At 43.7% G+C, this 25,564-nt stretch overlaps 1 protein-coding gene across 1 annotated transcript; it reads right to left on the bottom strand.

Annotated features, from left to right (window-relative positions):
- Nucleotides 1–1,485: 1,485 nt before the first annotated feature.
- Nucleotides 1,486–24,332, bottom strand: tprn (taperin). The gene is made up of 4 exons (XM_041059446.1): nucleotides 21,966–24,332; nucleotides 4,903–5,104; nucleotides 3,105–3,229; nucleotides 1,486–2,870 (listed from the first exon to the last, which is right to left on the bottom strand). Exons 1-4 carry the CDS (start codon nucleotides 24,177–24,179, stop codon nucleotides 2,808–2,810), a joined length of 2,604 nt encoding a protein of 867 aa, XP_040915380.1. The 5' UTR covers nucleotides 24,180–24,332; the 3' UTR covers nucleotides 1,486–2,807.
- Between the last annotated feature and the right edge of the window lie 1,232 nt (nucleotides 24,333–25,564).

Here is a 25,564-nt window from a genome sequence, read left to right as displayed (position 1 = left end):
TGCCGGTAATGGTCATCAGAAAAGTTCTTGCTGGTGTCAGTTAAGACAGTCAGTGAAGTTTCCCACAATTCATTCTGCCTCTTTTGTCCTTCACGGGTTCACGGAAAGACAGAGAGGAGAAAGACTCCCACAAAGAGTCCATGTCCTCTTTGGGGTTTTGTTTGTTGAAGGCAGCGGTGACCACAGATGGATCCACAGGTGTGTCATGTGACCACAGCTCCACAGCAGGTCCGAGTGTGGCTTTCTATGGACCAAATTAAACGGAAAGGACACAGATACATCTGGAAGTTTTAGCTCCATAAACTACACATTGTGTAATTCACATTTTTGCTGCATATTTTCAAAAACATGCCGCACAGGTTCTGTGTTGTCTAAAATGAGGTGAAATCTAATGGCTGACACCTGGAATGGTTAAAAAATACATTCAGACCTGTAGAGCACAGCAGCACGGTTTGCAAATAGTTTTAAGTAATGGTAAAATTATCATTAGTATTCCAATGAGATCAACTGGCCAATAACAGTAACCATGAGGCATTTGTGTGGTGACGTTAGGACAACCATGGAGCCTGGACCCGTGTGGAAAACAACACGTGGACTACTGCTGCTTGTGGTCACAGCGACGAGGCCGACAATCATAAGACTTCTGATGCAAGGCTGTGGCAAAGAGTTAAAAAAACAAAAAACGGACATGGCATTCATCGGCAGTGCATTCATCATGGACCGTTGAAGAGTTCTATTCCAAAAAGCTTTTCATTCATTTTGATTAAAAAAAAAACAAAAAACTCAGTGGTTGGATAATAACAGGGGTCAATAGTGGCTATTGTAGTGAAACAAAACTCTTCAACTAGACTTCTTGTTCTTTTAAGTGCACATTCCCTCTGTCGCCTACTCTGTTCCTTCTCATGAGGTGCAAAACAAAGCTAAAAGCATGACAGTGCAAAGACACTCAACGTCCAAGACTCCAGACAAAACAGATAATTCCTAAATTCATCGGACAAAGACAAAATCTCATCTCCTAACAGCAAAATCCAACCTTCATCTGATTGGAGGACTTAAAAAAAGAAAAAAGGACGAGTAAGAAATAAATCTTCGTATTTATGAAAATAAGGTGGAAACTGTACAGCAATACTGGCCGTAGGGTTGATCCTGGGAGTGTGAAGGAGGAGTGTGAGGCCGTTACAGCAACACTTTAATCAGTTGGCATTATGAGTTTAAAAAAAAAATGATCTAGAAACTCGGTGCATTCTTGTATATAAAAAAATCTTAATTAAAAAAAATCATTACATATCCTTTCAAACACACACAATCTTGCATTCGCTCTCACAAACATGCCGTATTATGAATGAGCATCATAATCACCGTTGCCTTTCATCATTACTTCAATGGATCAGCTTCCTTCTCTGTGGAATGTGAAAGTACATGAGGTCCGACTGGAAAAAAAAAAAAAAAGTCCAGTTTCTTCCATACCAGCAAAGTTTTCTTTACAAAAATCTTTTTTTTTTTTTTTTGGTTGTTTTGTTTTTGTTTTTTTCTCTTTTTGTACGTGAACAGGTCTCAGACATGCAAACTTCAACTTGAAGCAGGAATAAATACACAAGAAGCCAGAGAGACGTGTCACGAGGTCTAACAGCTTTCCATAAACGTGACACAGATAACCTTGATGGAGGATATACGCAAACATTCTGCGGTATGATGTTTTGTTTTGTCACCAGCAACATGGACATACAGACATTATTGGCCAAGGTCACTTTTTTCAAGCATGTGATCAGGGATCAGAGCTGCTACTGATGGACAACAAACCTTCCCTCCCCCCCCGGGTGCATATGTTTCCTCCCCCCTTCACAAAGGGAGAGGGACGTGTGTTGAAGTTTGCTTGCCGTTAAGACTCCTCTACCAGACGTCCAGCAGCTTCATTACAGCATAGTTTGCCAGAGAACATACAAAACTAAAAAGGCATACAGAAGCTTTACAGTAAAACAGAACCAACTGAGGTGTTGGCTGAAATCAAAACATGCAGGTACAAAAAAAAAAAAAAAAACAAGACAAAAAAATAACTACAATTGTGGCACCCTTTAACCTTTTTTTTTTTGTTTTTGTGTGTTTGAGTCTGCCATCAATCTACTGTACGCAAGCGGACTGGTCCTCCGTGTCCTACATTTTTGGAGAACGTCCTAGTGACATGTTTCCATGCTAACACTGAACTCTGTCACCGTGGCGATACCTACACGTGGGCACTGGCGGCTTCCTGGTTTTCTGAAGGAGTTTTGCTTTAAACTCCTTTGCTCGTCGACGTCGCCCCCCAAGAAACCCGGAGCGAGAGAGACATGGAGCCAGTGGACTTCTTCCAGAGTCTGGAGAGGAAGACAGACGTCTCTTCCAGATTTTGACAATCGATTAGATTCCGTCAGACATCTTGTTAGTGAGGGTGAGGGAGGAGGGAGGGAGGCTGACAGATCAACTGTCCAAGATCAGAGGGGAAAGACAGTCCAGCTGCTTCTGGATTGGTTACGCCAGGTCAAAAGCTGCCTGGCAAAAAAAAAAAAGCTGCTCTGCTCTGATATGCACTTGATAACGTGGCATGTAGTGGTACCGTGGCAGGAAATCAGCCCAAAAAAAAAAAAAAAAAAGAAAAACGACAACACTGTATTTCCTTTCTGATCAGGAAGATGTGCTTAGAGATGGCTGGAGTGTAGAGCTGCAGGCAGGTCAGGCCCATGTGTGACAGACTCCCTCTGGGCTCTGGCTGCGGTCTGGTCCCCACAAGTGTGATGCTGTAAAGTTGCTGTACAGCGGATTGGTCCGACCCATCAGAAGTAAAGAGCGGGCTCGCTGCTGTAGTCAGACAGGGAGGAGCTGTCTGCTGGTGTGAGCTGAGGAGACGAGGAGGAAAGTTTTAACATTTAAAATCCATGTCCATCCTAACGTCCCTATAAAGCTGACATCTTCTTCTTACTGTTCTCATTTATTTGGCCAATAAACTCCTACACTTGTACACATGTGATTCAAGTGCTGTCTCTGACTTGTTGTGATTTGTTAAAAAAAAAAAACACCTGATACTCGACTGAACGGTGTAAACAGCTTTAAATGGAGGAATCCTCGCTCACCATAACTTCCTCTGTCATCTGCATCTGTTGGGCAGTGGCGTCTTCCTGGTAAACACTGTCGTCGTGCTTGTGCTCCTGCCAGGCGCTGAAGTCCACCGTGTGCTTGGGGATATAGCTGGAAAGGTCTGCAAATAATAAAAGGCACACAACGCAGCGTGTTATCTACATGCTCACAGTTCCTTTGCTACATGTGCCGTCACTGTTATTTCATTTTTATCTCCTGCATTTTTAATGATCAGGCTTTCACGTGTGTTTGCACCCTTCCCTTTCTGCACACACAGATACATCATTTATGCCATTTTCAATAACATGAACACATATTAATAACTTATAAGATACTTTTTTTTTAAATTTAGAAAATAATACTGAATGGTGTAAGTAGTTCTAAATGAGTCCACGCACTGAAACCATGAAACCACAACATATTTTATCAAATGTAGTTCACAGTTTGTCCAGTAGGGGTCTCAGTCATCATACTTGTCCACAGGGTGACACTTGCAGCATACAAATGAGGGACCTGATGCTAATATAATAAAGAAGCAGTGACCTGATCAGTGCAGTTTAACAAAGTAATGTAAGAAAAAAAAGCTTATTTTCTCTCCTTCAAATCGATCGTGCCTCCTTTTTTTTATCATTTCCCTCGTTTTCAGAACAACCTTCCATGTGGAGCACAGGCTCGCAGAGAGGAACCATGGCATGAACTGCGTGGACGCACAATGAGATTTAAAACAACACAAAACTAGGCCCAAAAATGACTAAATTAACTCGGCTCCTCTGTGACTCAGCCTCATCTTCAGCTATATGTTAAAAGCTTCCATTTGTAAAATGATTAGAAATAAACTACAGTCAGAAGAGCGGCTCTCCTCCCTCCTCTCCCCTGCTCCCACTTTCCAAGAAGATAATACTGTAAAACAATTTATACCAGGAGGAATTCGAAGCTGCTTCTATTTGCCCGGTTAATCTTTTTATTTGGTCATCAGCGGTCCATCATGGGAAAGTGCTGAAAGGTGAAGAGTGATAAGTAGATTTTCACTTCCTCTCTGAAGAACAGAAGGATTTCCTTAACAATACAGTTCAAAATACCACTGGATATAGCTGAAGACGTGTAAGGTGACACTTTTTAAAACATTATATAATCACTTTTTTGGTTGTTTATCTTACCTCACCATTGCATAAAGCGTGTCCTCCTCCTCCTCTATGTTTTTTTCTCCTGTTAATGTTTCTAATTTTATTTCCTCATTATGTTTTTGGTTTTTATTGACCTCATTTGTTCCTATAAAGCAACTTACAAACTCTGTGCTTACATAAGTGCTACATAAATCTATTTCCATCCAATGAGGAAAGATCATGGAGTCTCCAAAGGTTTCATCCGCTGAAGGGCAGGAACGTACATAACAAATTTAACGTCCATACTGCCAGAAATTTTAGATTCTTCCAGGACACAAGTAGAAATTTTGAGCTAATGGCTGCTACAGAGGAGCTGAGGGAGTCCCCGAAATGTTAGGATTCCTCTCCTGGGAACCACGAATATCAACTGCAATGTTAAACAGACACTGAGCCATTACTTTGCAAGCTACTATGCTGTGGAAGTAGAGATTTTGAACTGTTCGTGAAGGGTCCTAATGATTTGAAGGGTCCTTCAAGTCATTAGGAATCATCTGGGGACCAGGAATTAATATCTAGGGGACTTGTTTTTTTACGCTGTCCTTAGGATGAACATGATGGACATCTAATCTGCACATTCACCACAACAATATAAAATGAAGCCTGCTTCTTTGCCTCCTTCCGGTCATCTCACCGTTGCTGTTGGTCGTGTGTGTGGGCGAGGTGGTGAAACTGGGTCGGGGGATGTGGAGGCGTCCCACCATGCTTGGCTGTTCGTCCGCCACCTTCGCGTCTTGTTTCTCCTCCTCGTCCTCGTCCCCGCTGTCCCACACGCTGCTCTCTGACGGATACTCGTACGTACTCTGGAGACTCGACTCATTGAATGAGATTTTGAGCTGAAAGAGGCAAAGAGAAAACGTAGCGTGAATGATTGTCTATTATCTTTGACATGTTGACAAACTGCTTTGATTTTGGCAATGCTGTTTCTGCTCTGATAGTGTTTTTCCTAATTAAAAAAAAAAAGACAGAAACAACAACACAAATGAGTAAATGGCATAATTTGTTCCATTCATGTTGTAAATGCATGGTGACCACGTTTTCCCTGGGCTCCATACTTTATTTTCACTTTCTTTGGCACCACCATAAGTATAACGACACCAGTCACTGCAGCCGAATGCCAGTGAATTTTGGCTGAGCTTGGTAAACTTGGGCAGGTGCCTGTTCATGATTTGGAGTGAATATTTGATTTATAAAAATGTAGCTGGCTGGAGACAGAGAAAAAGAGACAGTTTACACAGGGCAGGCTCAGACATTTCTGGGGTCCAGTGCAGGATTGGACCCCCAATCCACCCCCAAAATTAGTTTCCTGACTAAATAATCCAAACTGTAGTCCTCTAGCTTTTTCTGGAGACTGTGACCACATCCCATGGTCTTCATCAGCACATAAAGTCTGCTCAATTATATATGTGTTTATAACTATATTTACCCATATATGACCACTTGTTATCATGTGGCTAAAATTCTATACTTGGGTTATGCGATGACAGCTCCCACCTCCATGTTTCGGGATATTTCATTTCATAATGACGGAAGAATTAATGAAAAAATAAAAATGAGTGAGTTTCACATTTCCCATTTCTTTTTGGGTCCCCCTTGTAACTGAGGGGCCCCTAAACAGCCATTTATGGCCTCTGCAGGCCAGCACTTTGTTTACAGGCCAGATTTGTTTGCTAAGAGAACAAACAATCCGCTGTTGACTGTTTGCTTCCTGAATTGGTTGGTAAAGAGGCCAAACTTTACAGCCGTCAGCCAAGACTTCAAAGTATCAGATATCTTCTCATTCTGAAGCAGGGATTTGAACTAAACGGCTGCATTTTATGAGGAGGGTAAGGATTAACAGGTTATTACTTCCTTATTGCTGTGTAATTATAGCTTCTATACCAAACATCATCACGTGTCTCAGCCCTTTGCTCGCACTGCAGTAAACCCGCTTCAACTCAGCACGAACCAACTAACTCATAACTTATTTATCAGAGCTTTTAATTGGGATTCTTAGAGAGCCAGCTGCAGCTTGTTTAGACCTGTCAGTGGTTGGGTGCACTGTACTGTGTATGTCCTCTAAGTGGGACAGGTGGCAGCCTCGCGGGAGCCCGGGGGGTGGCGGCCCCCGTGATTGATCGTCTCGGAGCGTTTGCTGTAAGACATGTCTGTTTGGCATCGCTTCAGTGGTCTGCAAACATGGATCCGTGGGGTGAGACGGGCTCTTGCACTTTGCCGCGCCGTGTAATCCAACATGAATGGCAAACCGCGCAGCCGGAGACCTCGGCGGTCGGAGCTGTCAGCGAGCGCACTGACTGACGGTTATTCTCAAAGGAGACGTCTCGCCGCTGTAGGAGGATGTGACGGCGAAGTTACTGCTGCTACAAAGTTTTCTGGAACTTAGCTGCTGTCTTATCATTTGTGGGAATGTGATGCTTTGGAAATTTCAAGCAATCAACATCTGTCCGTTTCTAAAAAAAACACAATACGCCAATTGAGTGCAACATGTGCAGGTGTGTTTCTTCATGTCTTTATCTGTTTGTATGTGTTTTTTTTTTTCAGCTGCTTAAAAAAAGAAGAAGAAAAACATATTTTTCCGTCAGTACACTTCTGTTTTTCTTTGGTTTCACTTTGTAGTGCAGTCTGCAGTTCTCGTTTGGCACGCTGAGACCTGAGGGTTACGGTTTTAAGATGACAGAAAGACCATAAATGGTTTATAATAACTTACTATTCATGTGCTCTGGTCACACATAGGAGCTGCAAACCCCAAAAAGTTTTCTTTTTTTTTTTTTCTCCCGAGTTGCCACGGAGATGACAGCCAATACACAAACACAGCGTTTAACGGCAGGATTGACCGTGTCTTCCCCGAGGCGTCAGCTGACTGCTCTTAAAGTACTGTACCTGGCTCCATCGACTCTGTGGGCCATGATCTAAATCTGCCCTAATCTTCATCACAAGGCCACAAGCCAGAAACAGCACCTCTGACTGAAGACCATTCAGGGTTCACACTTAACCTCAGTTTCATGCTTATTCATGTTTTGTTTCATGTTCATTCCACATCCTTTATGTCTTCTTTATGATCTATATCTCCGTAACTACGCTGAGGCCGCAGCATAAAGTTGTCAATGTCCAAAAGTGTGGGAAATTAAACCACCTTCCTCACTTATTACTGGGGTAACTGACACAAACCCTGCCGATAAATGAATATTCAAGTTGAAGCGTATGAAGAAGTTTTACGAATGTTTAATAATGTTGGATTTATTATTAATTATGGAAATTTCAATGGAGAAAATAAACTGAATGTAGTGTGACTCCTCTAAATAAGTGTAAGACACACAAAAACATTATTCTTTTAAATGATATAATGTATTGTTATTTAATCCTAAAAGAATAAATAGCATTTAGCATACACATTCAAATTTCAAAGCCTCGAAACAGGTTCCGATACTGTGACGGGCTAAAGACTTAGAGGCTACAGATGATGGCCTATAGATTCAGAACAAAGTCCACAGATATAAAACTGGGGTCATAGATTACAGACTGATGGTCCATAGATCTGACAGGTAAGGGTTTATAGATTCAGGTCAGGAGTCAACCAATCAAAGATGAGAGTCTATAGATTACAGAACCGAATCATTAGATTCAAAGTGAGAGTTTATAGATTGAGCACGAGATTCTCAAGACTGAGGGTCTAGAAATTATGGATCAGGCATCTGTAGATTCCAAAGGAACAGTCGACAGATTAGGGACAAGGTCCTTGTTTTAATTATAGATTAAAACAATGATCTGTAGATCATGAAGAGTCTACAGATTCAAGGTGAGGGACCAGATCCATACATTAAAGACCACAGTCCGACCTGTGATTGAGGACATATGGTCTGTAAATGAAGGCTGAGGTTTAGCAGATTTAGAAAGAGAGTCTATAGATTTACGATGGTGGTCTGCATCTTAAAGAGTGAGACCCAGGATGATGGTGTTTGGCTTCAGGACCACAGACTGAAGACACTGAGGACATGGATCTGTACATTAAAGACAAGAGTCCGTTTATTCCAAATGAAGGTCTATGGATTCAGGATGAGGGTCTTTTGATTCCAGCTCTGCACGTGGCTCTGCTGATTAATGATGAGGGTCTACAGATTAAAACAAGGATCCTTAGACGGTGGCGAGTCCACAGACCCAGGAAGAGGATTTTTCCACCGGTAGCACTGGTGCAGCAGAAGAAAAGTCTTACTGTCTCTGTGCAACTTCAAAGTTTCAAGCTTACACTGTGTTGACCAGGTTACAAGTTCAGAGTTGCCACAATTGCAGACAATACACGCACATCATAATGTTCCCCTTGTACTGCAGCTACGGATGCTGCATTAGCCACTGTGGTTTAAAGTAGTGCTTTTCCTTCTCCACTGGCTCAGTCGATCTCTCCCTGTCTACACTCGCATGAATGTGACCATGTGAAATTTTAACTTGCACGCTCTCAAATAAAATGGCTGCAACATGCAAATGCATTGTTCACATATTCTCTGACCATTCTGGTCACAGCCCACAGATTTAGGACAAAAGTCTATAGACGAAGGACGACGGCCCATACGTTCTGGACAAGGGCCTATAGATTAAAGATGTGAGTCTACAGACTCGGTTCCAGGGTTTTCAGGTTCAGGACTATGGATTAAGGACAAGGGTCCATACAATACTGACAAAGGACCTAAAGATCGAAGACAAGGACCCATAGATTCAGAGTAAGACTCTTTATATTCAGAAGCACATTCGATGGGACACCCTCTTTCAGTCCACCACAGATTTCTCTCCATAAACCGGCTGGAACATCTGAGGTTTAACGACAGATGAGGTTAGGATGAGCATCTCCTCCACTTATCTCCACTGGATATTCACAATAATGGTTTGATGATTGTCAGTAACTGTTGATTAGGGCAGATAAAAAGTGAATAAAACATTATATTTATAGAGATAATGATATCAGTGATGACGCTGTATGCTTCCTCATTGATAGTCACGTCAGGTGGCAGCTCAGAGAAGGACAAGGGTTCACAGATCAGTCTGTGAACCCTGTGAACTGAACAAAGAGCCTTTACAACTGTAACGTTTCAATCAATTACACATTCATCTAATATTAAGTACTTTAATATTCAGTCTGTTTTTACCAACAATGTCACAATGTTCAACTACAACAGGTTTATTAAGGTTTCGAGGTTCGATATTCACAAGAAAATTCAGGGCTAAAGGCTTTTTCTTTGAGAAGATTAGAAATGCATATAGATGTTGAGACAAAGGAAAAACTGTATAAACACCCGACATGTCAATAACAATAATAATCTGTCAACAATTCCGTTTCAACCCTGCCCTGTTTTACTTTTCAGTCTCTGGATTTTCAATAAAACATCAATGCATTATTTTTTTCTTCTTCTGACAACCAGGGAAAAACCATTAGCATTCAGCCAAAGTAACAGCACAATCCACAATGCAAATCAAACCCTGTGTATAGATACAGGCTCTGGCTCCATGTTACCGTCTTTAAAAGAGCCCTCTGTCCCAGACATCGGCTATTTTTAGCCCCAAAACATCCTTTTAGTTTCTGTGTTAAATCTTACACAAAAAGTGTTTCCTTGCTGAACTGGCATCCTGTCTGTAAAGACTCTTGTTAGCTGAGACTCCTCTGCAATGCCCTAGTTGTTGGCCCCTCTCTGACTTCATGTTTTAGCTGTTTAGCTGCAGCGTTGATCCAACTTAGAGGAAAAGGAAGAAAAGAAAAACTGGGGGTAACAGGACTGTGGTCTTAATATGTGGTGTAGCTCTCTCAGCCTGCTGCTGCTGCTGCTGCTCGTGTTTGAGCCTCAGTTGTGGATCTTTTTCATCTATATGAGATGAAAAGCCTGCATCATGGAGGCAGAAGTGATCTGTCTTCTGTCCTCGGGCTATGGGACGGGCCAACAGGGGCCCAATTCAGGCCAGCAGGGGCCCGACTCAGGCCTCCTGCCCTTCTCATTCACCACAGGGTGCTGAGACACGATGTGGAGGCACTGACTTACTAATGATTCTGGTTTTGTTTTATGTTCATCATAGACTGAGTATGCACTGCAATGTGTGTGTGTGTGTGTGTGCACGCATGTGTGTATCAGACGCTGTTGCTTTGCGTCAGCTTGTTTTAAAATAAAATGATGAGGAAAAAAATGCAGCACAGGAAAATCATCCTGGTTTTCGTTATTAAACCAGATGATTTAATGTAGCGATTCCTGAACTATGACTGGTTTCAATATTTCAATGTATGTATCTGTGATTTATGTATGTTGTCCAGTAAGTAGAGGAAATCCTGTGTGTGTGTGTTTGTGTGTGATAAGATAAGAGCTTTGGAAGAAGGTGATTAATGAAGTACTTAAAATATTCACCTGAAACTAAGGAACTTTTCCACCACATCTGAAACTGAGAGACAAAAGAGTCCAAGTTCATTCACACGCATCTATTACGGGTTACTTATTGACCTGAACTGCCGAGCCCATTGTGTGAGATTGAAAAAAAAATTAAATTAAAATTAAAAAAACATACAAACATACATTCAGAGGCAAGCTGAAGGCCTTTAAGGAAATGTGAGGAGTGTTTAATTATTATCCAAGATTTACAGACGCTTAGAAGCTTCTCATGCGTGAAGAACTGGGTTAAACGAACATGCAACAAAGCTGTAATGGTACACGCTGCAAAAGGTGGAATGCATCATTTTTTTTATTTTTTGTTTTTCTTGTTTTTGTGGAAACATTTCCTTTAGTGTCTCTCCCTTACTAAAAGGAAATGTGAGAGAAGATTAAAGAACAAAAAGAAAAAAAATCAAGAAGCAAGTCGAATCATTCCAACACATTGTTTAGCTTATTCTGAAGAAAAGAGGAATTTTGAAGCTGAACAGAAAATAAAAATGTCTGGACTGTGGTTACAGAGCTGAGAGAAGCTGCAGCAGATTCAACATAACCAGACAGACTGCAAACAATATTTCTGCAGAAATTTATTCCACAACTTCCTCTCACATCACTTTTGTCAGCTGTGTGTTTTTTTTTTTTGTTTTCATTGTTGTTTGCATGTTGTGCACGAGGCGCAGAGGGACATGGGGAAGACAGGCAAAAGAAGAAGTGAGTGAGAGAGGAAGAAGAAGAAGAGAGCGGGCAGATGAGATTATGTCTTCGTGAATGTGCCTCGGCCAATAGGCGAGATGGGAGCAGTGCCAGGAAATTTTTTTCCAGGCCACCCAGCATAGCGTGTCCTCGTTTGGTGAAAAGTGGTTCCTTCTGAATGGACGCGCGCGCACACACACACACACACACACACACACACACACATACACACACACACATACACACACACACACACACACATACACACACACACATACACACACACACACACACACACACACACACACACACACACACACACACACACACACACACACACTGATCTGGTTGAATTTGAAAGCTGTTACAGTGAAACTATGGCACAATACTGCAGTTCTTGCAAACAACTGTGGGCGCAGCAGCATGTGAGCGCTGGTGTTTACATGATGTGAGTGTGACTGGGTGTGCATCACTTTAAAATGTGTCTCTATATTTATCTTGGTATCAGCCGGTGCCATAGGGCGTGGCGTGTACAGTCATGTTGGCAGCGGCACACCTGCTCATATAGAGTATGTGTAGAAAAGCATCTGGTGCCTCTGGTAAAAGGAAAAAAAAAAAGCTCAATTAAATAAAAGTTTCCAGCAAAGCACCACACCGAATGCGGGACAGGTGTGTGGCAGCTGGTAGGAGCCTGACCAGGTGTCTGATTAGAGCTAATCTCCAGCCAGGTAGATAATATTAGAACAGTACCACAACGAACCGGCTGAGGAGTTTAGCTGCAGCTGCATTAGCAGCTGAAGAGAGGGATAATAAAACCTACACGTACTCAAAGCGTGTGCTGTTCCTCGGATCATGATTAGACTGTGCTGGTATATTAAGATAACTAATGTGACCCAGAGGATCCTGCACAGGGAAACAAAACAGTGGCTGCACGTAGGATCAGATCAGATGGAGAGAATATTCCCATCACATTTCAAAAGACTTGATTTTTCTTCTGTTTATTTTTCATTGTGTCCTACATTTAAGATATAGACACAGAGACAGGCTGTTTCTTGGGTTATTCAGTCACAGGGACATTGTGTCTGGAAAAGAGATATTACTGTTGAAATCCTGTCCAAACATAACAACTGGTATATTGTTGCGATGAGGCAACAGATGCAGTAGCTTATAATCCAATAACATGTGCTTTCATTACAGGCTACTCCTCTGTGTGGACAATAATGAATATCAAACAACTATAAATGCACACACAGTAAAAACCCTTCTGCTTACTAACACCCTTCTCCTTCTTTATATAAGAAGAATGAAGTTCTTCCTGAACTGAAATGGAGCCCAGATTTTTTTTAAATCCTTTGCCGGTGCTAGTAGTGATCATACACACGTTCTTCACAGTAATTATGAGCAATTAGCTGAATGCCAACAGCTCCCTGATGAGGCCGATGAGACACACCTTAGCAGCCGATTTCCTTCAACGAGCTTACAGCAGAGACGGAAAACAAAATAACTCACTGGATGCAAAGATTCAATCCTGCAGTGTCCACCTCCGACCCAAACGCAAAAACCCTCAGGCCATCAGCGACCTCAAATACTTCAATAAAAGGTCAGCGCATAGCAGATCTGAAACTACAGTACACCTACTGAGAACCGGCGTAGCTCTAAGCTGTGCTGTAGATTCAGGTCAGAAGTGTGGGAGTTGTCAAATCTCTCATCACACACGAAGCTGAATCAGTTCAGCGTTTAAGTGGAACCTCTTCAAGTGATACAAACCATTAATGAGTAAAGTATCACAACAACTGATGAAACCGTGAAAACTCTTCACTTGCGTAGGCAGCTGGTGCTCGCAGCTCGGGCTGGCGGTGTGGGCAGCAGGCTGTGCCAAATGTGAAAATGTGTGTTTACACTGCCATGTCTCAAGATTGTGTGAGTCACTGCTGTAATAGTACGCTCTGTGAGGCCATGCGTGAGTACGAGCGTGTGTGTTTAAGTCTCCCTGCGCTAGGTTGTATTATCTGACTGATAAGACATGGATGGGAGAGGGGACACGTTTCCCAAACTCGTTTGTATCAACAAGCCCTCGAATATATGGCTGAGATCAGTGGGGCCCTTTTATTTTCTCCCCTCTGACAACATTATTGTTGATATAAATGACCTGGCACAGGCTAATACAACTACACACAGTGTATGTAAAATGAGGAGAGACAAACAGGGTGGAGATCAAAACCTATCGGCAATCTATTTCTCACACGCGATGTCATTATGGAAGCTTAAATGTTCACTTCTGGACTCTGGTGTGAAAGTCTGGATGGTTGGGTGTGTCTGAACAGCAATAGTCAGGACAAAGGACAGATTAGGATCCTCCACACTGGATCAGGATCACAGATATTTATTGGGGGAAAGTTTTATGTAGGATCAAAACCTCATTGTTAATATTTTTTCCTAATTTTTTCATTTTTCATCTTCAATTCCTTAACTTTCAGAGAGTAAAATCATTGTTAGATTCAACAACGGCCAGTCTTTGAGAGGATACCTGATAATTTCTTTAAGAGGTGTCTGGGATGTCCCTGGTATTCAGGGATCACTAGGTGGAACGCCATGATCACGAGACTCGATATGGCTCATCAAGGGCTTCATCGGGAATGGGTGTGTCTCACAGTGATCCTGGTTAGTGGCTGTGCAGTCAGCTGGATTTGTGATAAGGCCATTGTTTCAGTGAACTTTGGCTCAAAGATGAGTCAGTGATCGACCCAGTTTTCGAGGCAGCATATGGTGAGACAGTGGACAGTGTGCACATTCAGGACCAGTGTAGTATAACAAAAATGTTAGAATTTCTGCCTTAATTTACAATACGGAGTGTCTTCAATTTACAATACGGAGTGTCTTCAGTTTAATTATGTAACAAACAACATATTTCTATGGAATAAAAAAGGGATGAAAAGTCAGGGACCTTTGTCTCCAGCCTGGAAAATACAGCCACAGCAGTTTTAGGATGCATGAGACATTATGTGCTATATTCAAAAATGTCCATCTTGGAGTAACGTGGAGTAAATAAGAAACTGCAATACAAAGACATATCTGAGGTAATTTAGAAACTGTGTAAACTCACAAGTTTAATTTACTGTTTATTTAACTGTAGAACGTCCTGCTCAGTGTTTATCGAGGTCACAGTGATTTAATAACCATATTTAAAGGTGTTTGTTTCCAGCCATGCACTGGATATAAAGTATAAAGGTAAGAAGACACACAGACACGCCAACAAATCAAAACACAAACACGTCTGGGGGACCTGTACTGAAATAACTGACCTTGGCTTCACGCTAGTCCTCCTTTAAACATCAGAGATGTTTGGGTCTCCGCCCACAGAAATACTAATTTAGGTTTGCTGATTACAGAAACGTGCTCAGCGAGAAACTCATCTTTATTAGATAATGCTTCCGTTTCACGCAGCTCTGTGTAGGGGGGCAGTGCTCCTCATGACAACTACGAATCCACCAATAACACAATCTGCAACATCAACACTGACGTCACAAAGTGTGTGTGTGTGTGTCTGTGAGAGAGAAACAGAGTGTGTCCTTATCCAGGAGTCCTAATGACAGGATAGAATGGCCACAGCTCGCGTTGCCCTGGCGACAGGCGCCATGGATATGTGACAGAGGGAAACGGGAGAGTAGAGGTGGAGACAGACAGTCAGAGAGAGACCAGCATGGCAGTACGACAGCCAGCTCTTAATCACGTAAAACAGATAATTCAATAATCGATAATTCGCGTGATTTCGGACTGTGCAAAAAAACAAAAAAAAGAGAAATATTATTAACATGCTGCACATCTCAGGCCTGGAGCGAGGACTTGTTAACCATAAAAACATTCAGGTGGATCACACACAGCTGCCATGCTGGAGTATTTGAATAAAATTTACATTACGCACAAAAAAGCCACACATACAACTTCAGATTCCCAACAGGGTTTTGCATTTGTCAAAGCAGAGATGTTGGTGAAAACATCACAGATGTTAAAAGTCAGTGGCCTCTACCTGCCTCTTTCACTCGCCCACTCTGGTTCTTTTTATAAACTTTCAAAAAAAAAGCCCCGTCTCTTAACGTCCTCTGCTCTTAGTCTCTTCATCTTCTTACTCATGCACTCTAAAGAGAGACACACACACACACACACACACACACACACACACTGAATTAAACATGACTATGATAGTGGGGCTTTGCTGGCTGAATTCTAATTACACCAACTTTGCAGGGTTGCACGTGTGCCTGAGGGGCTGTGTGGGAAACTTGTGTTTTCATATGTGGGTGTTGATGCAGAAATTAGGCATGGCTGTGTGTGTGTGTGTGTGTGTGTGTGTGTGTGTGTGTGTGTGTGTGTGTGTGTGTGTGTGAGAGAGAGAGAGAGAGAGAGAGAGAGAGAGAGAGAGAGAGAGACAGAGAGAGAGAGAGACAGAGAGATAGAGAGAGAGAGAGTTTGTGTGTCTGCGTCCTACAGCCACTGAGCCCCCAGAAGAAATGACAAGCTTGTTAAGGGGAAACCATATTTGCACCGCCAGTGACATCAATAATGAAAACAGAAGTAGCACCTCTCTCCTGTGACACACTGTGTCAGACAAAGACTCATTCTGATGGTTTTAAAGCTGCTGGTGGGACCGTGACTCAATGTGACTAAATGTTTAAGTCTGGCGAAATGGAAAAGGACAAAACCAGCAGAGAATTATTACCCAACTTTCCAGTTCCCCTCAGTTCTACGCAGCCAGAGACACTAGGCACCAAACAGCAGACAGACAGAGTTTGTGCGTCGCTAGTGAACACTGTGGAGCATTTAGCAGCTCAGGAGATGGTGAAGACCAAAAACAGAAGTGAAAGAGTGAATATTCATCGGGAAACTAGAAATACAATCTAGAATGTTCCTCTGTATCAGCAGAGTGTGCAGATAAGGAACTAATTGCAAACATATTTAACCAAATTTAACCAAATAAACCAAATTCTGGACATCACATAACTTGGTAAGCTTGGTTTCTAAGATGTTAATGTTACCACTTGACTTCCACGACTGTGTGCTGTCACTTCACCTGAGCCTGTCAGGATAATGGCTGACTGGCTGTTTTAAAAAGAAACTTTTTCTTTTTTTTTTTTTTTTTTAAAAAGGAAGGGGGTGGGGTGGTAGGTTTCAGGAAGTGTACGGGAGGAGAGATGGGGAATGTCTGCTGGGTGGTAAATAATTAAACACAATGGACTTTCACACCTGTAGCCCAGGCACACAATGTAAATGTAGGAGTGTGGCATTTCATTGGCCTTCCTGTGTTACCCAGCGCTTTTAACCATTTAGGTTTGGGTATTTTTAACCTTCTGCATGCATGACATTTAACCACAAGCACGCACACACACACAAACACACACACACACACAAAAAAACCCGCTGTGGGTTCTCTGAACAAAGATGAAGGAAACATCTCCCACATCCTCTGTGCACAGGCAGAGGAAAGTGCTCAGTCTGATATGACTGGTATAGAACGAAAGAAGTCAGACTACACTTAATTTATTTATAAAGCACTTTTTAGAAGGATTATTCATGTAGGAGCAGATAACTTCACTTTAACTTTCTTTGTTGCATCAGTCCATGGCATCAATGTATAGATGTATAGTGTCACTATGTACTTGGTCCTGTAGTTGCACAATCAGTGTACAGAATATTTTAAAACCCAGGTGCTTTCACACACGCTAGTTTGGTCGATTTGATGCACACCAAGGAAATAAATGATCAGTTACTGCCTTATGGCTGTGGACCGTTTTTGTTCACACACACTTCCTACGAAGAAGCAAGAGAAATGATCGCTGCACGGTTTTGACGATATTATTGATGCCGCTGTGCATCATAAGCACTTATAGTGTCCATAACTGTCTTTACTGAACTTTATATGTCTATTAATCTTCTCTGGTGTCATAAAGAGCACGTACAGTAATAACTGATTATGTGTATTAGTAGTCGAGACAGCAACTTTCTGATATACCAGGGAAAATCCCTGCATCCCTGTGCTGGTGATGCACGTAAGGGTTTTTCATGATTACTTTATGACTAGTTGATTATAAGATATATATCATTTTTTCCAACATACCCATTCTATAGATGGGATGACCTTCATGGAACTGTTCACAGCCAGAGACCACTGGCTTTGTCCACACAACGCATATATGTGAAGAAGACCCAACAGGAAGTGAACAAATCATACAACATCACCTCGTTTGTATCTGTAACCCAAGAAGCCAGGGACACAGAAAAGAGGGATCCCAGAGAGTACAATAAGATCAACCAGATGCTGACCACTGCACTGTGTAGCTGCCAGATTAATCTTTCTTTCATTTCCATTAAGTTTGAAATCCCACAATGCCTTGCGCAGAGATCTGCTCGTGCTCTGTAGAAAATGAAAGGGAGTGAACTTTGTACTGCGCTGCCCTCAGTGGATCTTAACTGCTGGGCTGTGTCTCCTTTTTCTGTGTTGGGCTGAGTTTGCATTTGTACTACAACCACTTGGAGTGGCAGAGGCCGGATGTTTCAGCCATTGACATTTTAAATCTTGACTTTCCTACAAGGCTGCTGACTGGTTGTCCTCAAATCTCAGTCTAACTGACTCAGTTCAGTGTGAAACCCTGAGGCACATCCTGTGCAATCACTCTGTTATGTGCTGGAGGTTTTTGGTTATGGTGGCAGTAAATATTGCTAAAGATCAGCATCACATGAATGTGTAATCCTGGTTATGTGTCCACATTAAGTTCAATCAGACTCACATGGGGAAAAAGAAACACTCAGTTTGATCTGCACCAAACAGGTTAAATGTGAAAGCACCATTAGTCCAGTTAGTTCAGTCGCAGGCTGATTTAAGCGCTTGAGCTAAATACATTGATGTCTAAGCCAATCCCAACTTCCATTAGTGTAATAGTCACTCATCTGAATAATTATCACTTACAGTAACAGACACATGATCCTCTCTGCTAAACCTAATCATCAGCTTAAAAGAATGATCACAATTACACATAAATATGCCGCAGCAGTTTAAACGAGTTGTCTGAGTGGTTCCTTTGTGCAAAACTATGAACGCTGGAAAGAGGCGGGGTGCTCCATAAAATCTCTTCCTCCCTCTCTCTCTCTGGATGTTGTGCTGACAAACACATGGGTCCGTCTCCCTTTCCCATAATAATTGGTCATGGGGAGCAGAGACTTCAAAAACAAACCACTCCACCCCCCCACTCCTCCTGCGTCTTGTTGCTAGCTGCACCTCTTCTTGACAAAGAGTGGCAGCATCTACCACAGGGCAATAAAAAAAATCTTCTGTCTGTGATTAGTCAAGAGAGCCCGATCCAATCACAGGGCAGATAGAAACTGAGTCAGTGTTGGCCTGTGCGTTTCACTAGAAAGCCTGAGTTGATTTTATGCAAATGCAGGAGTGATGCGGTACAAGAAGCTGCACTTGACCTACATAGCTCTTCCACAATTCCTTCCCCAGTACAGAGGAGGAGATCAGAGGAAACTGGAAGCAAGGGGACAGGCCTTATTAACCAGCACCACACAGGAATAAAGCAGTGCACTGTGGGTAGAGGAGGAAAAAAAAAACAAAGCAGAGTGGTGCTAGTGGGGAGATAAGGATGAGCGTACAGGGGAAATGGTGCTGGATGTGGTCCAGCATTCAGCACTCATACAAGTCTGGAGAGTGCTCAGAAATCAGAACATGCAGCAAGAGAGAGTAGGTAGAGGAAAATATTTTTGGAGAATTTAGAGGAAGAGCTGATGATCTGAATCTGTTCTCAAGTCCTGATGTGCATATGGAACATTCTTTTCCAGCCAAGTTCCTCGTAAAAAAAAAAAATGGTTTGGGTTTGTCGGAAAAAGAGCGCTCGAAAAAACCCAATCCCAGACCAGAACGCTGAGCCGGGGCCATTCTCAGAGGCTGCTCTCACACAGAAGCGGCGCTGAACAAAAATTCCACACAAATTATACAGGCCAGGCCAAGCCTCGATGCTTTTGTAATTGCTTGCACAGCCCTGCCCAGAAAAGAAAAGAAGAGCAAAAAAAAAAAAAAAAAAAATCTGGGCCTTGATGATGACCAAGAACAGCAGAACAACTACAAAAGGAGAAAGTGTTTGGTTTGTGTGCAACAAGGACAAAAAAACAGGATGTGTTCCATGTCTCATGGCCATGCTCACTGCTGGTCTACATGCACATGTGCACACAATAAAACATGTACACCACAACCAGGTCACGTGGAGAAGCCTGCAAGCCTGAATATCCGTCATTATAAAGTCACGATGTGCAGGCAAGCGACGCTCCAACCCACAGAACTTTATTTTAAAATCTACAGCAGTTTAAATCCCACACTTTCCATTGACACTAAATATATGATGCTGAATAACAGAGCCATGTGGAGAAGATGCTGCACAAGACGTCCACAAATCTCGGCGTCCTGAGCTGTTGAGATTTTTACAAAAATGTTGCTTTCTGTCTCAAAATCAAAAGTCTACTTTTATTGGATTATTTACTTAGAGAAATATAAACTTTTATTTATATTTTTATGTTTTATCTACAAATCCTATTTTCACTTGACGCAAGAAGACAATGTTCAAACGTTTTTTCAGGAGCAATTTAAGGCAAATATTGAGATAATTAACATACTGAGTTATTATTTTCCCTTCCCTTATTTCCCTTCTGTTGTACAACTGTGTCAGAGAAGTGACAAGGACTTTAATGGGACTGTATAAATCTAAATGGCTGCAGAGTTTCCACTTGATAAAAGCATGAGTGGGCTGCGTTTCTTGCTCTGGTTGTAAGAGGCAGTTGGATCAACGTGGAGAGCAGAGGATTACAGCAGACCAGGTCAAAGAAACAGGACTGTGGGCCAAGGTCTGAGAGGCTGAGACACAGGCCTAGACTGAAGAGCTGCCAAAAGGCTCAAAATACTCAGCATTAAAGGAGATGCGGTGCTTTGTAGATCTCAGAGGAAAGAGCTGTGATGTAACTGAAAGCATCCTACAACTATGGAAATGTGTGGGTTTTTTTTTTTTGTTTTTTAATATTTCCACTTTGGCAAACGGAGCAGACCAGGAGGAAAGGTGGGGGATTACCTCTGTCACTGGTCCCAGGCTGGACTCAGACCCAGGATGTTGTGCTAACATGCTCCACACCCTGGACATCTAAACCAGCTTCGTATTATGTAAGGTAAAAAAAATTCAAACCACGGGCTGCAATCATTGGCTCTCTCTCGTCGTTACAGACACCAGAGCAACATAAACACCAGCACGCTGAAAATCATGCTCCGCACACTGATCCAGAGCTGAGGCTGAAAGCAGCCTGCAGCACTCGCAAAATTAATTAGTAACATTCTCTGATATTTAATTAATCCCTAATACAGACGAGACAGGAGCAATTTACAGCAAGACCTTCGCCAAGCAAGCACCAGATATCTGATTAGGACTGCAAGATAAGTGTGATGCCCAAAACACACACTTTGCTATCATTTAATTATGATTTAGGACCGGGCCTGGGAACATCTCAGCTTTCTACAAAAACAGAGATGAATTAAAATGAGTAAAAAAAAAAACACAGTGTTCCTCAGAGTCTGGGACAGGTCAGAGCTGGCCCGGATCCCCGAGCCAAATCCTGAGAACTGAATACAGCCTTGATGAGATTGTTCAGTCAATAGGCTTGGAGGGCCACCTAACCCAATAATGCACTCTACAACAAATATGCTTTTGTGGGACGGGAAGGCAAAGCAAAAAGCGGTGCGTGTCGTTCCAAGTGGCTGTGTAAACACACGCTTTTAATCCACTTAGGCATCAAGGCCTGTGAGCAGGTCAAGTGATGGGACGTAGAGATTTATAGTAGCAGACACACACACACACACACTCGCACCACAACACATGGAAATAACTGCAAGGATTAACCGTGAGGCGGAAACGCTGCTCGAGTCCTTCGGAATACAAGTGACCAGAGCGCACTGGCATGGTTAGAACAAGTGACAGGTGCACTGATGAAAAGAAAACAAAAACAGAGTCTTTCCTGTGTGACGCTTGACTGCTAAATTTAGATGAGAGGTAACTTTAATGATCCCTATGGGAAGATTTGGCACATGTTCTGCACAGGCATTGTAAGGCACAATGACACTTCCTGAGTGCTGCAGTGTTTCTTTTCATTGACGGATGATAATCTAGGAACGAAAGCTGCAAATAACTATTATTTTCATTATTGGTTAATCTCTCAAATGCGTTTTTGATCGACTGGTTAATCGGCTGATCTTTAAAACCCAGAATATTTCAGAAAATGTTTTTTTAAAAATGCCCATCACACAGTCCCAGAGACTAAGGTAATGTCTTCATATTGATAGTTTTGTCTGAAAACCTCTAAATATTCAGCAAACAATGGTATAAAAAAGAGAACAATGTGAAACAAGCTCTTTTAGCCATTTCTACATGATAACGACTTAAACAATGAATTAATAATAAAAATTGTTTGACTAATTCATTGATCTTTTCAGCACTTTTCTCTATGTTTTCCCTACATACTGTAATGTTACTGTTAAACCTTCCAATAAAGCCATAAAGACTGATTCCGTGTTTGCTCTCACCTTCTTGCCTGTGGAGCCCGTCTTAGAGAGGCAGGACTTGGCGAGGGAAAGGTACCCACCGATGACCTCAATCTCCTCCACAGCAGGATAGCGCTTCTTCAGCAGGGAGCCCAGCTGAGCATAGGGAGCCTGCGGTGGTGTAGATCCAGGAGGGGTCTCCGCTGGGGCTTGCTGCGGGGGCTCAGGTGAACTTGACTGGGCCTCGGTCTCCACCTTACGTTTAGGCACCACAGTGAAGGTGTTCCCCTTTCTCCTCTGCACCATGGGGCTGGGAACAGGGACACGCTGCGGTGGCTCCACCTCAACATCGTCTATGTTTGTTACTGGTAGCTGGTCCACGGGTGGTTGTTCTGGAGCTGGGGTAGGCGTAGAAGGAACAGGAAGTGGGGCAGGAGAGTCTGAAGGGACACGAGATGTGGCAGGGGGAGAGAAAGGGGGTGAGGATGGAACAGCTGGAGAAGAGGGAGGTGAAGACAGGGCAGGAGGAGAGGATGGAGCTGGGGTGAGAGCAGGAGATGGAGACACAGGTTCTGAGGCTGGAGGAGGTGCAGGACTTGTGGCAACAGAAGTAGATGGTTCAGGCTTGGGCCTTATTACCCTCTCCACCTCCTTCTCTCCCTGCTCTTTCTCCTCCTTCCTCTTTGAGTGTGTCAGAGTGGGTGTAGGGGCATGGGAGGTTGGCACTCCTGGTGTGGGCACCTCTGCCACTCTGTGGGAAGGGGAAGACTTGATGGGGCCAGATGGGGCCAGACTGCTTGCTGCAGATGAGGCAGCGAGGTGACGCTTGGGGATCACTGTGAAGGAGTTCCGGGACTGCAGGCGCAGGTTTGCAAGGGCCCGCGCCTGGGTATCCCCATCAGGAATTCGGTCGAGGTCTGGCTTTGGAGAGGGACGGATCTCAAAGTCAGGCGAGGAGCGTGCCACCTTGGATGAGATGGGACTTGAGGGGGTCTCGGCACGGACACGACGGGTCTCCGGAGAGCATGGCACCTTGGGTTTGGGTGGCACCTCGGTGCACTCCCAGTCTCTCTCCCTGGTGGGCTTGGTTAGCCCCCTGTCTGGCTCATCTCTGGGTGTGACAGCCACGCCGCTGCCCCCGCTCTCCTCAAACCGCTGACGGAAGGAAGACACCGACTGTGGAGACCTGATGGGGCGCTGGGGGCTGCCTGGCTCAGAGACAGCAGGCTGTGGCTTTGGTTTGGAAGACCAGGGACTCTGGAAGACAGGCGACGACGGGTGGCTGCTGACCGGGCTGCTGACTGACGGGCCTGGCCTGGGCTTTGGCACCAGATCTGGCTGTGGCTTGGGCCAGAGTCGTGGCCTGCTGCTGGCACTACAATCCAGGTCCAGCAGGTTCTCTGTGCTGTGGGACTTCTTCTGCAGCTTCCCATAGTTGCTGTCAAACTTCTGCAGCATCCGGCTGACCCTGCCTTGACCCTCTCCTGTCTCATATGATGGGACTTCAAGATCAGGGCGGCCCAGGGTGCTCAAGTTCTCCTCACTCTTGCTTAACGTGGTGTCATAAATCACCACTTCCTTGGCTCTTATCTCAGTAACAGCACTCCCTCTCCGGTCCAGGAGGTCGTTCAGAGAGCTATAACTACTGACACCGTTTTGCTGCCACTTGGACCCGGTTTTTGCCCCTCCGGCTTCCGGAAAATAATCTGGATCCGATTCAATTATGATAATATTCTCTGCACGGATAGTCCGGATACCGGGTACGCTGCCGTAAAGCTCCAGGATGTGCTGCACCGGACGAGCGGCGTTTTCTCGGTCCTGTCGCCTCCTCCGCTCCTTCTCCAGCTTGATGAACGGGTTCTCCTCCAGCGGGCCCAGGCTCTCCTGTAGCACTAGGCTCTCCTGTCTGTCGTCCTCTCTCGGCGTCGTCCTCTCCGCGGCCGCCGGTCGTGTCTCTTTGTTGTTGGCGAAGTGTTGGCTGGCCGTGGTGATGGTGTAGTTCCGCCCGGACCCGCCGCTCGGTCCGCTGTCTCTCTTGGGTCCGCCGCCGCTGCTGCCGTTCACATTTCCCGTCACCTCGCCGTTAACCCGCTGCGGGCCCGCACCGCTGGGGCTTGTCTCCGCGACACCGGCTCCTCCAGACCCGCCGCCCTTCGCCTTCCTCCTCTCCAGAATCTCTCGCTTCCAGGCCGGCATCCTCGGGCTCTCTTGTCCGGGCTCTTGACGGAGGACGCGTACCTCTCCTCCGCCAGACATTGCGGAGGGTTGTTTGGAGGGGATGAAGAGGAATAGAGGCAGGCTCCGAGGCGGTCTTGCCGCGGTCCGGTGCGGCTAGAAAAACCTGTATCCGTCTCTGAGTGTACCTGCAGCACCGATCACCACACGCTCACACACATCCCTACCGTCTTTTTTTTCTCTCTCCTCTTCCTTTGCTCTCTCACTTACTCCCTCTCTCCCCCACAGCCTCTAAACGCAGCCCCGCCCCTCCGCAGCAGCACGAGGGACCTCAGTAGTCCCATCCGCTTCTTGGTTGGTCGTTGTGGCTTACAGACACGCCCCTTCCTTTTCTGGAGAACACCGCAGCCACTCCCGTTTTTATTGTTGACTGGGCAAGGACGGTCTGTCAATCAATGGTGTTGCGTTCAGGTTCAACCCGCCCCTCCATGTTTTGGACTGTGTTTATCTCCGGCAGTGAACGTACCTTATATTAAATGCTTGATATATAAATGCAAATATAGATTTGCTGCCGACATTCATACACAATCTAATGTTTCATGATATTATGAAACATGAGAATTAATTAATTACAATCATAACTATGAAGTGAGAATATTAGAAATGTACTACCCTAAATATTGTTGCTAAAATGCCTTAAAAAGGTATCTCTATTGTATCTATGTAGTCTTCTTAATAGTGACTTCATTTGATTTGTTACTTTACTACTCGTAACTTCTCATTCTAGTTTCAAATTTATTTATTTATCTTTGTGGTATTTGTATAGTTTTCGTTTCAAACTCACATAAAGTTGCCAGTGTTACAATACAGTAATACTAAATTGTTTTCGTTCGCGTGTGATGGTCAGGAAATGTCCAGTGCTGGGTGGAGGCTGACGCCTGTTCATTCAGCATTTACCGATGATGCCACCTGTCGATAATCCGACTGTAGTAAACACATGAGCCGAGGAGTGGCCTGCTTGCACATGAATCAGCACTTAGAGGGCTATTCTTGGGTACTACAACAGATTACTGTACCTCATCAAACATTTATCACCAAGCCATAATTAAGAACAGCAAGGCTAAAGAGCGTGGAGGAGGGGAAATAATCAAATGCATAAATAAATCGGTGAAATGTATCTTATTTCTCTCTCTTCTTTTTTAAACTTTGCCTGAAAGACGGAAATTAAAGCACAACCGATGTTCCGTTAACCACTAACAATTTCCACTGGACTTAATGTCCACCACCAAAGATGATGAATAAATAAAGAGTGACATTATCTGATTTGTCTGGTCTGCAAGCTGACTCTCACATCACTATAACCGTAGAACAAAAGCAAGAAACATGAATAGGAGAAGGGACGATTTGAAAACTGGTGACTTATGTACGTGATTCAAAACAAAAAACACCGGTATGGTCCTTTACGT

The sequence above is a fragment of the Toxotes jaculatrix genome, chromosome 16 (assembly GCF_017976425.1).
Source record: "Toxotes jaculatrix isolate fToxJac2 chromosome 16, fToxJac2.pri, whole genome shotgun sequence".
Lineage (NCBI taxonomy): Eukaryota > Metazoa > Chordata > Actinopteri > Toxotidae > Toxotes > Toxotes jaculatrix.
Note: the sequence above shows the minus strand (reverse complement) of the source record. Positions and strands in the feature narration are given on the sequence as shown.

Bases quoted from the DNA above. Each gene is read 5' to 3' on its own strand.
- tprn (XM_041059446.1), bottom strand. From the start codon at position 24,179: ATGTCTGGCGGAGGAGAGGTACGCGTCCTCCGTCAAGAGCCCGGACAA. The intron at 5,105-21,965 runs GTGAGAGCAAAC...TGCCTCTTTCAG, and splicing joins CGGGCTCCACAGGCAAGAAG to CTCAAAATCTCATTCAATGA. The intron at 3,230-4,902 runs GTGAGATGACCG...TATTATTTGCAG, and splicing joins ACACACGACCAACAGCAACG to ACCTTTCCAGCTATATCCCC.